Below are 13,838 nucleotides of genomic sequence, written 5' to 3'. Positions count from 1 at the left end.
TACATATATATATATCTCAATATACATATAGATATATATATATATAGAAATCTAATGAATATATACAACAAGTATATACTAAAATGTGTAACTAGAGTTAAATGACAAACAAGAAAAACTGTATCGTAACGTTTAAGAGAACATTTTACCTTAGCCATATTATATACAACAACTATATTGCATTTTAATATGTGTTTTTGTTTTAAATTCCGTTTCGAATAATTTAGTATTTTATTTTTGACAACTGCCATAAACTCATTTACACACCCAGACACACACACACACACACACTTATATACCTTAAAGCGCCGTTCATTTTATGTGATTGCTGGTAGCAACCAGATCAAAGCATTTCCTCACATTTTGCGAAACCATACCATAAAAATAATAATAGTAATAGTAATATTAAATATGCATCTACTTATATACACATACAGTACATATATGTACTTATATATATTATATATATGAGAAACATATGAGAAATGCCATATTTTACTAATATTTCTACATGTGTGAGATTTACTAAATGAAAAACAAAACAAAAAAGCAAATACTAAAATCAAAATGAACGCCGTTTTCTAAAAGCCACAGTTTTGAAATTGTGTAAAAAAAAAAACATAAAAAAAAAACAAATGGTAAACCAAGATTGAGATTTAAGTACTACCGAATGCCATAATTCAAAATAAAAAGCATTTATAAACAACATATATTATATATGTATATCTAAAGATTATTAAAGTATGTTAAACACTAAAAAAACCAACTAAAAGTCATGAATACTGAACAATTTGCCAAAGGCTTAAGAATCAAAAAAAACAAAAATTAAATTAAAATCAATATATAGAATCATGAATATCATATATACACCCACATTCACATTCACCCACACCCACAGCTAGCCTATGCATTAAATAGATAATTAAACATACATACCAAAAACAAAACAAAACAAAACAAAATAATAATTTCAAGCAGGTATTTTATTTTTCAAATACAACAAATATTCCAAAAAACAAAACTTTGCTAAAAAATACAAAAAAAAAAAAAAAACAAAACAAACAAAACAAAAAATGAATAAGTAAATGCTCATATACAAGTAGCTTATTAACGAACTAAAACGAATCCAAAACTTAAATCAGGTATTCAATTTTTTGTCATACTTATACATACATTTATACATATGTATATATGTGTACTTAGACCTAAGTCAATGAATATATAGATATATATATATATAAAATTACAAATATCTTAAAAAATGTAACAGCAGCTAACAACAAACTAAAAAGAACTCCCAAATGTAAGAAACAACAAAATGTATTTATAAATCAAATTTTTATAAAATGTCGATTAACGATGATTGCAAAACAAACAAAACAAACAAAAACAAGAATGAATTCTTATATCAAAATACAATTTTGAATAAATTTTATATATGACAACAGTTTCTCTCAGATTGCAGAGAGAAAGAGAGAGAGAGACCAAGAGGCGGTAATAACAAATATTTGACTAAAGAAATATTTAACTGCAAAACAACATTTAGCATTAGCAATTAAGTTTGTGACAAACTCCCAAAAAAGAAAAACGAATTCGAAAAGAACGCATCAATATTGTATTTAAAATTCACATGTTTCATTCGGCAAACATACATACATACAACATATACATAAACATACGCATGCATACATACTAACATACATATATGTAATAATTATGGAGCAATTGAGTACAAAACGAGTACAAATTTAATTTATAAGCATGATCAGAAAAGAAAATACGCTAAAAGATTAAATAAAAAGAAAAATACCACAAAAAAAAAATCAAGAAAAAAAAATACAAAAAAAAACGTAATGGAAAAAGAAGAAAAAAATACTGTAGGCCAGCTACTGGTTTCTCATATTCATAATGAAATGAAAATAGCTATAACGAATACTACATATAGGCATATAGTCTACCTGCGAATTGTATATTTGTATCACTCACACGACGACTCACACAAAATGCTTGATTCATCAAATGACGATCGAATGTATTTGTATTCATTTAATGCGTGTGCGAATACTACTTAAATAATAGATACGATACCAACATACATATACATATATACATACTTACTTCATACATACATATATGCATACATAAATAGTAATTACTAAATACTACTCTAAATCGAAATTACCAAAAAAAAACGTTTAAACTAATAAAAAGCAAAAAAAAAAAAGAAAATGTGAACTCTCCTCCTCTATTTGATTTGCTTCGAGAGCTCCAATCATTTTTTCGGCATAACTTTTTAGAAAAAAAAACTACGCATACATTCATACATTTGTCACTTAAATAAATAACATATTTATTTATTTAAAAAAGCATGTACTAGGTACACAAGTAAATACATACATACACAATATTGCAGCTATTTTGCATAAGTAAAACATAATAAAGCAAAAAGAAAAATTTAATTAAAATACGAAAGATGAAAATGCTCTTAGATCAAGGCGACAAATTATAAACAATAACGAGTTGCAGTTAAAAATTGTAATTGTGTAATAGTGAGGAAAAGAAAAAAAATACTACAATACTTGAATTGTAATTTTTCTATATACATGCATACATAAATATATATACATATATATGTGAATATATATATGTGAGACAAGAGTAAGAGTATATTTTATACGATAAACAAATTTTATAACATATTTAAATAATAAATTATACACTAATAACACGCATTTGTTTCATTTCGAAAATCAACGATCAAAGAATCAACGCCTGAAGAGATGCTGTGGATTTTTCGATACCTTTAAAATACTGAAATTGGACCTAATTATTTTTGGGGTAGAAAACTAAAAATAGGTCGTTTAACGAAATCCCTAAAAGTATGCCACATATTTTTACCAACAAGTCGGTACACAATTATTATTTGAAACTGGTCTGTGGTCAATTGTGATAATTATTATTATTTGCGTTTACTTGGATTTCATAGAATTCAGCAAATACTATAAAAAAATAATTTTGAGAAATAAGAACCAGTTAAATAAACAAAAAATCGTTTGTCTACGTAATTGCATGATCATCATTGCTGAAATGTCTGATTGTTGCTTTATATTTGTTTTTTTAGTGTTGCGTGACTTTCGACTAGAACAATTAACGAAAATGTCTAGCTAATGTACGTGAATTAAAGCCTCAGCAGTTTGTTTAAAGTCCAGCGGCGGCACATGAAACCAAATTATATATTGAGGTGCCAAGTAATGCATATCTTATTGTTGCGAGTCATTAGATGAGTTTCAAGCTACAAATCATGGCTCCAGCAGTTGACAATGACATTCGGGCTTACGGGTCTAAGTTTGATCTCCATGGTCAGGGCTTGATCGAAAACTGTGTAATGCGCAATCGAAATATAAGCTGAAGCTCTTTTTTTCCAATAACCGGTTCGCTTGTTTAGAGACAAACAGCTGTTGTAGAAAAAGTAAACAACTGATCTCCAGACGAGCTTCAATCATTGAAGAGGCAGAGAGTCCATTTCGTAGTAACCTTAGCTGATCTCGTATGTGTTTATTTATTATACTATTTTCAACGGTATTCTTTAACTTGAAAATCGCAAAGGTTAAGCAAAAAATTAAAAAGTGTACGGAAGAAGTCTTTTAAAATTTTGAAGTAGCTACCGGATAGAGTAAAAACAAGGTTTTTACTGTACTGGTTTATGGCCATAGATTAGAGGTAGGGCACTAAGAGAACTATTATTATATTGACTGTAGGGAAAGGGTATTGACTCTTCGGCATGCCAAGAAGTTGGTGTAGGTTTTTTTTTATAGTTTAGTTCAAAAATATTTTAATGGTTGCATGAGAGAATTAGCGAAAACAGTCTCTTTTTGTCAAGAATGTTATGTTATAACATTTTTATTATAATGTTGTTCGGTAAATGATCATTTTATCTGATACACGCAGCTTACCTCTTACCAAATGCCAGAGATTAGTCCAATTAAGTCATTTTGTAATAATCGCGAAAGATCAAAATTGAAACTGGAATATCACAAATTTCGGCAGAGTCGTTGCGACAGTTGGAGTGCGCGAAAATTGAACATATATGAAATACCTCTAACTATACAAACTATGAGAAAACAGAAAATAAAAACAAAGCTAATGTAAATGGCGAGTGGAACTGGCCAAACCCGAGAGCCTAACTTGAAGCAGAGCTAGCTGCCGGTCTGGTCCGGACGCGGGCAACAGACGTGTTTCGAGCGTTGGCGCGGCAAGTGAATCTATTCGAATCTATTCGAATTGGTCAAGCATATACTCGTCTAGCGATTACTTAGCCACACTCTCTGGGTAATTTACGGCGCGGAGGAGTGTTTTTTTTCTCCACGTTATTTCGTGTTGTTGTTTGCTTTTGTTTTTGAATTCGGTATCGGTCGGTGCGTGCTGTCAAGATTTCAATATAATTTTCAATGGTTTTTGGTTTCGTCAAGCGGCGACAGGTTGTGCATACAAATCCGAGACTGGAGTCGCACATATGTAATTATAGCAAAATTTGCAAGGCGAGAGTGCAGCGTTCCATAGACACACCAGACCTGTCCAATCCAGCTCTCAGCTCCGGTGTCCACAGCCATGGCAACCAGCTCCGCTAAGTCGCCTCGTTATCCGCTCAGTCCACTCAACGCTATCACTCAGTGCACAATTGGTTTTTCGCTTTGGCTGTGTAACAAACAACACGATCGGATTTGTTCAACTGCCGCGATTAAAGTTTAAACATTATCAACGCAAAAGTAGATTAAGTACATAACATATATACATATATTATGTGTACCAAAGTTAACAACAGTTATTGATTGCTTAATTATGAATTCCCCACGAGATGCCCAAATGAAAGTGAAACGCCATTAATAATTAATGAATTCTAATTTAATTGACGATGAATTATAAACCCAGAAACGTGACATAGTGTCGTCGACCTAGCTGTGAAAAGTGCATGTAATGGCGTCATTGTGTGTGCATCATAAATGCATTAACAATTATGCAATACAATGCGGCTAAAATGGGCTCAGGTGTTAGCCGGGCTTACACATGACTGTGACCTTGAAATATAAATTTATGACGGGGTGTTAACTTGCCGTATACACATATGCTTTGGCTTCGATGACGATGTCGTTGTCGATGTGGGTTTTGGCTCGGTAAACAATGGATTTTTCAAACGCAATTGAAACCCTTTCAACAGTTGGTCAACAATTATATTGACAGCCCAAGTATTTAGCTCATTCTAACTTTGTGCATATTTCATAGGTTCCCAACATGTGTATTTTACATATGTTTTCCCAGTCCTTAGTTGACATTATTAAATGTCCTGGCATTCCGAAGCCGCACGTTACAAATTGCACTCAAACTTTTCTGTAGGCCATCGCCAATAAGTTGTTACGATGTAGCTATAGATAACTTTGATTCACGTGTAATTAAACAAACAGTAGCAAATGGGTTCAGCAGAACTCTGACCGCTATTATTAACCCCTAAGTCTGGTTGTGTTTATTATTTCAGTCGCACTTAAACTGTGTACGCGAGGACATCGATTGTAATTATACATCTGACTGAAGGCAAGGTTTACAAATAAAAGCTTTTAACATGTCGGAGCATAAGAATAATATACAACAAACCCAGCCCATGCCCATTATATTAGTGAGCGATAAAAATACATCAAATGGTAATTAATAAATTCATAATATAATAGTTTAACTTCATTAATAGTTACAACAAACTATGTGTAATTTCTTAGATGTTGACAAGCAGACAACGGTTATTAATATTGGTAAGTAATACTTACAATTGAGTACCTCATCATGGTGACTGTGACATTAAACACATTAAAACTATTAACTCATCATTACTCGGCAAACTTTTTTGTTTAAGCCAATACAGAGACTCCATTTCAACCTTATCACACATACTATAATAAAAGAAACATAGATTATGCAGTCGTATTTTTAAATACAGCTGATAGAACGTTCGTGTAGATGCACTTACGAACTTTTAGACCCAACTTCCTTATCAAGTCCAATTGTATGTTACCCATACAGTTGTTTGGGTTAGACACGCACAGATTAGTAAAGCCGATAGCGAACCCCAAGTTGATTTTTTGGAAATGTTTTCATTCAGTACCAACCGGCATTTCAGCTGAAACACTTGTGTGTTCCTGAGGTAAAGTTGAACAATAATAAATTATTATTATTATTGTAGCAGGTTTACAAATTAACACCCTTTTTGCGTTAGTCAGAATTCAGTTTAAAATCAAAATGTAATTGATTTATTTGTATTCAAAATAACGTATCTCTTACGTTTATTTATCGAGCACTATTTCGATAAAGCGATAGCAACTACTAAGTAATCGCTTTTTATACTTGTACTCAGTACTCGTACTCATACTCAGTCTGTAAATGGCATCGTTCGCTTAAAACAGCTGTTCAGTCAGTCCGATTTGTATATTTTTTTTGTTGGGCATCCATATAAAGCGAGAGCAGGCGGCATTTGCGTTTTTTTGAAACGGGTTTTTAGAATTGAATACAATTAAAGCAGCGGCCGCGGCTCATGTAGTCAACTTGCTCGACGTTTCAATTTCAATCTTCTCGTTGACGTGAACGCTGTCGGTTGTGCGTCGCGCGTAAATATTGTGTGTGTTTTTGTTGGTTGACTAATCGTTGTTTGGTTTTCCGCCCCGTCGACTCTGCCACAGCCTCAGAGGTTTGCGTGTTTCTCGGTGCCCCACCAATACAGTAAAAGTAAATACATACACAGAGAAATAAACATAGAATCCGTATAAAAGTGATAGTGCTAGTTAAATCTGTGTTTTAACGTCGACTTAATAAAAGTTTCATGGTTGTTTGTGTAATTCTTCTTGTATTTATTTCGCAGAATCCGAATCAGAAAACGAAATCGTCGCGCCCGCTAAACAACAAGAGCCTGACATAATGGCAAACTTCGATGATGTGAGTGTTTTGCAGTTGCAATTGCAAATGTTTCGTAAATAAATGACTGGAAATAGCAAATTGAAAAAGAGCAAAACAAATACAAAACTACTTGTGCATGCAATTTAATGCGAGCACAGCAGCAACAACAGTAACAATAACGATTATTAACGAACATTTGTGCACGTAACAAACATTAAGCCTTATTTTTTTTGTTAGATTTTATTTGATTTTTGCGTTTGCCTTACGTTTTTGTTTTCGTTATCTTCCTATATACGTGCATACTACCCACTACGTTTGTATGTACTCGATATCTTCGCCACACACAATTTGGTCATTGCGAATGTAAAAATCCAACACCAACAACAACAACAACGACGACACCCATCCAACAATTGCGATGAACAACAACAACAACCACAACGCGCAGACATTGCAGCGAGCCCGTCTCGCATTCGCAAGCGGCAAGACTAGGAACGTAAGCTTTCGGTAAGTAACTGTTTGTTAGCCAAAACACCCCTTCCCCCACTCAACAAAAAGCCCAAAAAGCAACAGTAGTTAAAGCTGCATTTTTGGTTTTTGCTGTTTTTTGTTTTTGTTTTTGACTAGTACAAGTAACTAGGTCGTCGGCGTTATTACGTTGATGTTAAATGTAATGTAAATTACAAGAGTTGTCGCAACGCTGTTGACGGCTTTTGAAAGTAGTCGAAATAAACAAATACATTCATATTTTTAGTACTATGCATAAACATACATAGGTTCATATGTAGAAACAAGCACTTAAGTACATCTCTAGTTGAATGTGAGATCAGACACAGGCACAGACATAAACACAGACACGCACGCACACTTACACACATACACTCACAGCAATGTGGGAGACTGAAAGCTTTTTGAACTCATTTCACTTGAACTTTGTCGCTTGCTTCGGAGCTCTCTCTGATAAGAAATGTAGATAAGTATTTATAACAATACACTGAACGCAAAAATGGAGTCATATATACATTATATAATTGTGTATTTTGTTGTCTCTTGCTTTGTTTATACAACACATATCATTTCCCTTTCTATATACTCGTGCATATGCATATACATATACATATGTATGTGCTTTAGAGGCATTCAGGTTGGGATCTTTGCACTTTTCTGTATAATTCGCAGTTTATTTAACGATACGAGCTGGTTGAAATATAGCACATGTTTGTAATAGCGATTAAATGTGCAAAAGCAACTAGAACACTTTTACTATTCCAGTTTCTAAGCGCACTTTAGCCCTTGGTCTAAGGCAGCAAAAGCAGCAACAGCACCACATGGAACTATCTACAGCACATGCACAACGCATTTTCAAGATCAAAGTTGATATGTTAATAAACAAAAGAAAAAAAAAGTTTATGCTTAGGCATACACAAATTTATTGGTATACACATACATGCAGAGAATACTTTTGAGCGTCAAGTGTGAAACGGAAGTGCGGACAAAAATCTTTGGCACCCCCAAGGTTGATAGCCATTTAATTTCATGATCTTTTTCTTTTATTTTGTATTTTCAAATGAACTCGGAACAAACGTGTCGAGTTCTTCGATTGTTTTCGCCTTTTTAAGCTACTTCTTCTACTTCTTCATAGAAGCGCATTGAAATACCTAAGCTCGAATACGAGACGTATACGCAATATAATTCGTATATAAGTAGTATACATAAATAAATAAATACATAATAAAAACAAAAATATATATATCGAAGAAATACATTTGAGCGTTGTCGCCCAAAGTCAAAGCGTTTCTAAAAATATTGATATTGAATATCAGCGAGAATTTCATTGCGCCGCCTAATCGTTATAATTGCTTCATTGTCATGCACAACGTTCGTTTATTCAAGTATCTCTCTATCCATCATCTAACTTATATACATAGTATAGTGTGTATAATTTATAATTATGGGCTTAATGTTTGGCAATTAAATGTGCAGCTTCTAGTGCATTATTATTAGCAAATCACGACATATTAAGTCATAAACGTGTTTTCTAATTTTGTTTACTCAGATATGTAGAACAAACTACTTGTTGGTTGATAACCTCTAAATGAAGCCCTAGTTAAACTGAAATCCTGTTAGCCATTGGCCATCCCACTAGCCGGTATACGGTAACCGGTTTTCATAGTTCTAATCAGACTTGATTTCATTTTTATTCAAGCAACCGCAACACCAACAGCAGCAGCAGCAGCTGATGATGACGATTAGTGGCGTCATATGAACGTAGAATAGATTTTTTTTTCATTTTCGTTTTTTAAAGGCAAGCATTGCATAATTTATTATCGAAACGGCGAATTAGCATTGACCTTCTCCATCTTACTCAGCAACAAAGGCAACAGCAAACCACATCGACAATGACTAGATATTTGCTATACTCATATTAGTACTTGTCTTTTGCATTGTTCATCTTTTTTTTTTTTTTGTTAATTTTTGAACTGTTCAGATGCGAGAGGTGCTTGGCTTTCGAGTCATAGATAAAACAGTACAAAATTTAATTAGCTTCAAACGCGAACAAAGTTTCGTTGATTCAAAAACTGACAAGTGACAAAAATTTGAGGTAAATTTACATGATAATGGATAAGTTAGATAAACTTGTTACAACACGATGACTGGGCTTTAAGCATTCATGATATTCTATTTCTATTGGCTTGTGACGAAATTCCAAAACAATTCAGCAGACGAATATATTTTCATTAATGAACAGCCAATTTTAGATCTAGTTTGGCTGAAGTTTGTTTAATTTTTTTTTAATTCTACAGCGCTTTTTAAGCTAATTTTGGGGGATTATTAACTTTTATTATTATATATCGTTTATCTAATCGCTTTCAAATTATATTTTTCAGTCGCAAGCAATTGGAGAATTTGCTGCGTTGCTATGAGGAGCATGAGAATGAGATTATCAGCGCATTGGAGGCTGACTTGCGCCGTCCCAAACAGGAAAGTTTGATTGTGGAAACAGAATTCATGAAGAATGACATTAAGCACATATTATTCCATCTCAACGACTGGGTCAAGGCCGACAGGGTAAGCATCTAAAACTTCGACAATTTTAACAATAATTAATCATTATTTTGCAATAAACTTCTAGCCGGAAAAGTCGTTTGTTAATATGCTTGATGATGTGCAAGTCTACAACGATCCCTTTGGTGTTGTCCTCGTCATTGGCGCCTGGAATTATCCTTTGCAATTGCTTTTGGTTCCAGTTGCAGCTGCAATTGCTGCTGGCAATTGTGTGGTCCTCAAGCCCAGCGAGATTGCCGGAAATTGTGCCAAATTCATTGCCGAAACAATTCCCAAATATCTAGATAATGTGCGTGAGCAGACTTTAAATGTAAATTTGCCTTCTGTGTTTATAGTTCTGTTTTGTTTATGCCTATAGGATTGCTATCCAGTTGTCTGTGGCGGACCCAGTGAAACAGCTGAACTGCTGAAGCAACGCTTCGATTACATATTCTATACGGGATCCACGCGCGTCGGCAAAATTATTCATGCTGCAGCCAACAACTATTTGACACCCACAACCCTTGAGCTGGGTGGCAAGAGGTGAGTTATGATTTTAAACATATGTAAATCACATTGCATAATGTTTGTTTCTGCAGCCCTTGCTACATTGACAAGTCCGTGGAACTGCGCACAGCGGTGAAGCGCATCTTGTGGGGAAAACTCATCAATTGCGGCCAGACATGCATTGCACCCGATTACGTTCTGTGCTCCAAGGAGGTGCAGGATAAATTCGTAGAGGAAGCCAGGGATGTGCTCAAGGAGTGGTACGGCGAAAGCATACAGAGCAGTCCCGATCTAAGTCGCATCATCAACCAAAACAATTTCCAGTAATTACGCTTATTAATATACGTTCTTTGATTTTGTAATAATTCTATGTCCTTGCTTACAGGCGACTCCTTGGACTGATGAAGTCGGGACGTGTTGCATTGGGTGGCAAATATGATGTCAGCGAGAAGTTTATTGAGCCCACAATTCTGGTTGATGTGAAGCCCGATGATCCCATCATGGAGGAGGAAATCTTCGGCCCAATCTTGCCCATTTACACAGTCGAGAATGCCTACGATGCGATTAAGTTCATCAATGCCAGGTATGTTGATCAGTGCGCCAACTCAAAATTGAAGCATATTCATCATCTCTTCAGCGTCTATTTTCATACACATACATAATTATTTATTTTTCGTTTTATCCCATTTTGTCATTACACCAACACCAACACAATCAAAAATTCTTATTTTGCGACCCCTGCAAAATTCAATTGCATCGTCCATAATCGATTGATGAAAATACAAAATAATAATGTCTTGTTTGAAACGCAAACGCATATTAGAGAAAACCCACTCGTCCTGTATATTTTCACAACGGAAACAGATGTGCTCGATCTGTTCGTTAACGGCACACAATCAGGCGGAATGTGCGTGAATGACACGATAATGCATTATGCCGGTAAGCCATTATCAACAAAGTACATACATGCTAAACAACAGTATGTGGATGCAATATTACGGCTACGGTTAATGATAAATGTTGCAAACATGGAGCTAAGCCCTGGCAAATACCAAACTACCCAGCAAAACTTCTCCAATTGTGTTCTGTAATTCTGCTACAAAGTACTACTGTCTAAAGATGCTTCAATAATGATATGGTTACGGCAAAAAAAAAAAACAAAAAACAAATCCCTTATCCTTATCTTCTTTCTGTCTCTCTATTTATCTGTAACTAGTATGTATAGCTAATTGGTGATGGTTATTTTGTAATTTGATTGTAAATTTTGTTACCGAAACAATCGTGTGTACAGCTAGCCTGTAGATTGTAGACCCCTTCTTGAAGACCCTACACAGAAACATACCAAATTGTAATTCATCAAGATCATATCTATGAATTGTACATTCTTTGTGTTTTTAGCTTTTTGTTTAATATACCCATATGATCGTAATGTAATATTAAATGTTTCTCCTTCCCCCAAATTTGCAAACGTAAATAGAGAAAAGCCTCTTGTAATCTACGTATTCTCTAACTCTAACAAGTTGGTAAAAGAGTTTAGGGAAAACACAACTAGCGGCGGATTCTGCAGCAACGAAACTATAATGCATGTCGGAGGTATATATGAGTATTGTATATAATTATGTTAATATTGTAGTTTACAGCTGCCAAAAGCTTTTAATTAGCTGCAATGTTTTTCTCTACGCACATATTCAAGCCAATGCACAAATGTTTTATTGTTGACACCGTTTCGACCACAGCTCCAAATTAGCTTTCATTACTTGGTCATATTCAACTCGATAATTTGGCCGATCCGATCACAAAATATCCACAGAATACAAAAACGTTTTACAGACTTAAGTACACACACGACAGAGTAAATTATTATTGTTATGCATTTAACAAATTATTCTTTAATTATTACTATTGGTTTTACGGTTTGAAGCGCTTACCAAATGTTTGCTTGAACAAAATTTTGCAATTTATTAATAAAACTAGTGCGAATTTTTAATTAACAACTGGTGATTGGTGTGAACTATGACTAGGCAATATTGCAATATTGCAGTTAACGCTTATTGAAATGAATAATAAATTTACTTAAGCTTTTGCTAACATTTCTATTGGGGCTTCCCTTCCCCAGTTGACACAATTCCCTTCGGTGGTGTTGGCATGAGCGGCATGGGCAGCTATCATGGCAAATTTGGATTCGACACGTTTACACACAAGAAATCGTGTCTTGGCAAGAATCTGGCAGCGATTGGCGAAAAGATGGCATCGTAAGTAGCAACTACATATACATACATTATTATTATTATTAATTATGTTATAACCCACTGCAGAGCTCGTTATCCACCTTACTCGGATCGCAAGGCCTCGCTGCTCTCTTTCCTGTTACGCAAACGTCGCCCGCTTCCAAACTTGTATCTTTCGCATGTGCTTGCGGTTGGTCTTGGCGTGGGATTGACGGTGCTTGCCAATTATTACCTACAGGTAAGAAAGGTAGATTTCGCAGCCATTGTCTAAGCATTGTCTGTGCGAATATGTATTAATGATTGTGATTATTTTCCATGCGTATCATTCACACTATTTAACTGGCCAACATTTGAACCACACACATTCTGTAATCGCCAAATCCCCAAATCCAATTCATACACACATTGTCCACCTTTTTAGGGCAAGCTGTTGTCGCGTTAAAAATAAAACACAATTTATACATCAATGGCGGATATAAATCGTTGCACCATGAGCCAGTGGACTTTTAATTACATTTACATTTGGAATACATCGCAGTAAATGCATTTATGCATAAATATGTATTAGTTTTTTCTTCATTATTATTATTATTATTGCTGGGTGTAATTATACTAATTTCAAAACATACTTGCATTTAGATTTAAAAACTAATACGTCATAACTGATCTTTTTTGATATCAATGTAACTGGGATTTAAAAGAGGGTTTTGTGTAAATACTTTATATGATGTCTGCACTTAGAAAACAAAACACTTGTATTATGTGTATTTATCTATATATGATTATATTGATTTATTTATGCCATGTATACCAATTTATATTTTCAGAAAGAATCAAACTAAATAAAAGCATGTACTTGTACTTTTAATACGCATATCGGTGGGTGATCTAAATGCTATTGGAATCGAAGAATTACTATATTAGTTATTGTTATTTAGTTGCTATTTAATAAAAAATGTGAATGTTAAAAACTCAATAACAGACGACCGTTTTATTTGTTTAAATTTTAAGCGCAGTGCTGCCAGATTGGTGTGGAGAAGAGCGACACTTATCGATAAGTTTTCAAAGTGAGCATGTATGGCAGTTTTAACATATTTGCTGTGAGTGCATAGGGGCACACTGGAA

The 13,838-nt window shown here is 34.2% G+C and overlaps 1 protein-coding gene across 7 annotated transcripts; it reads left to right on the top strand.

The window, feature by feature from the left end:
- Nucleotides 1-5,779: 5,779 nt before the first annotated feature.
- Nucleotides 5,780-13,692, top strand: LOC117568940 (aldehyde dehydrogenase, dimeric NADP-preferring). Of its 7 annotated transcripts, none has more exons than XM_034249876.2 (12): nucleotides 5,780-5,798; nucleotides 6,899-6,972; nucleotides 7,382-7,440; nucleotides 9,822-10,002; nucleotides 10,067-10,288; nucleotides 10,358-10,521; nucleotides 10,578-10,808; nucleotides 10,871-11,068; nucleotides 11,963-12,078; nucleotides 12,602-12,737; nucleotides 12,801-12,951; nucleotides 13,541-13,692. In XM_034249876.2, exons 2-12 carry the CDS (start codon nucleotides 6,955-6,957, stop codon nucleotides 13,553-13,555), a joined length of 1,491 nt encoding a protein of 496 aa, XP_034105767.2. In that variant the 5' UTR covers nucleotides 5,780-5,798; nucleotides 6,899-6,954; the 3' UTR covers nucleotides 13,556-13,692. The 7 variants fall into 7 exon arrangements, with proteins under 7 accessions (XP_034105767.2, XP_034105764.2, XP_034105762.2 ...); XM_034249873.2 differs by lacking the exons at nucleotides 11,963-12,078; nucleotides 13,541-13,692 and adding exons at nucleotides 11,309-11,424; nucleotides 13,135-13,518 and having other exon boundaries at nucleotides 12,801-12,960; XM_034249871.2 differs by lacking the exon at nucleotides 13,541-13,692 and adding an exon at nucleotides 13,135-13,517 and having other exon boundaries at nucleotides 12,801-12,960.
- The last annotated feature ends 146 nt before the right edge of the window (nucleotides 13,693-13,838 follow it).

The sequence above is a fragment of the Drosophila albomicans genome, chromosome 3, assembly GCF_009650485.2.
Source record: "Drosophila albomicans strain 15112-1751.03 chromosome 3, ASM965048v2, whole genome shotgun sequence".
NCBI lineage: Eukaryota > Metazoa > Arthropoda > Insecta > Diptera > Drosophilidae > Drosophila > Drosophila albomicans.
Note: the sequence above shows the minus strand (reverse complement) of the source record. Positions and strands in the feature narration are given on the sequence as shown.

What these genes read in the sequence shown, in the direction of transcription:
- LOC117568940 (XM_034249873.2), top strand. An exon ending in ATCAACCAAAACAATTTCCA is followed by an intron (nt 10,809 to 10,870) that starts GTAATTACGCTT and finishes CCTTGCTTACAG; the next exon opens with GCGACTCCTTGGACTGATGA. An exon ending in ATTACCTACAGGTAAGAAAG is followed by an intron (nt 12,961 to 13,134) that starts GTAGATTTCGCA and finishes CCACCTTTTTAG; the next exon opens with GGCAAGCTGTTGTCGCGTTA.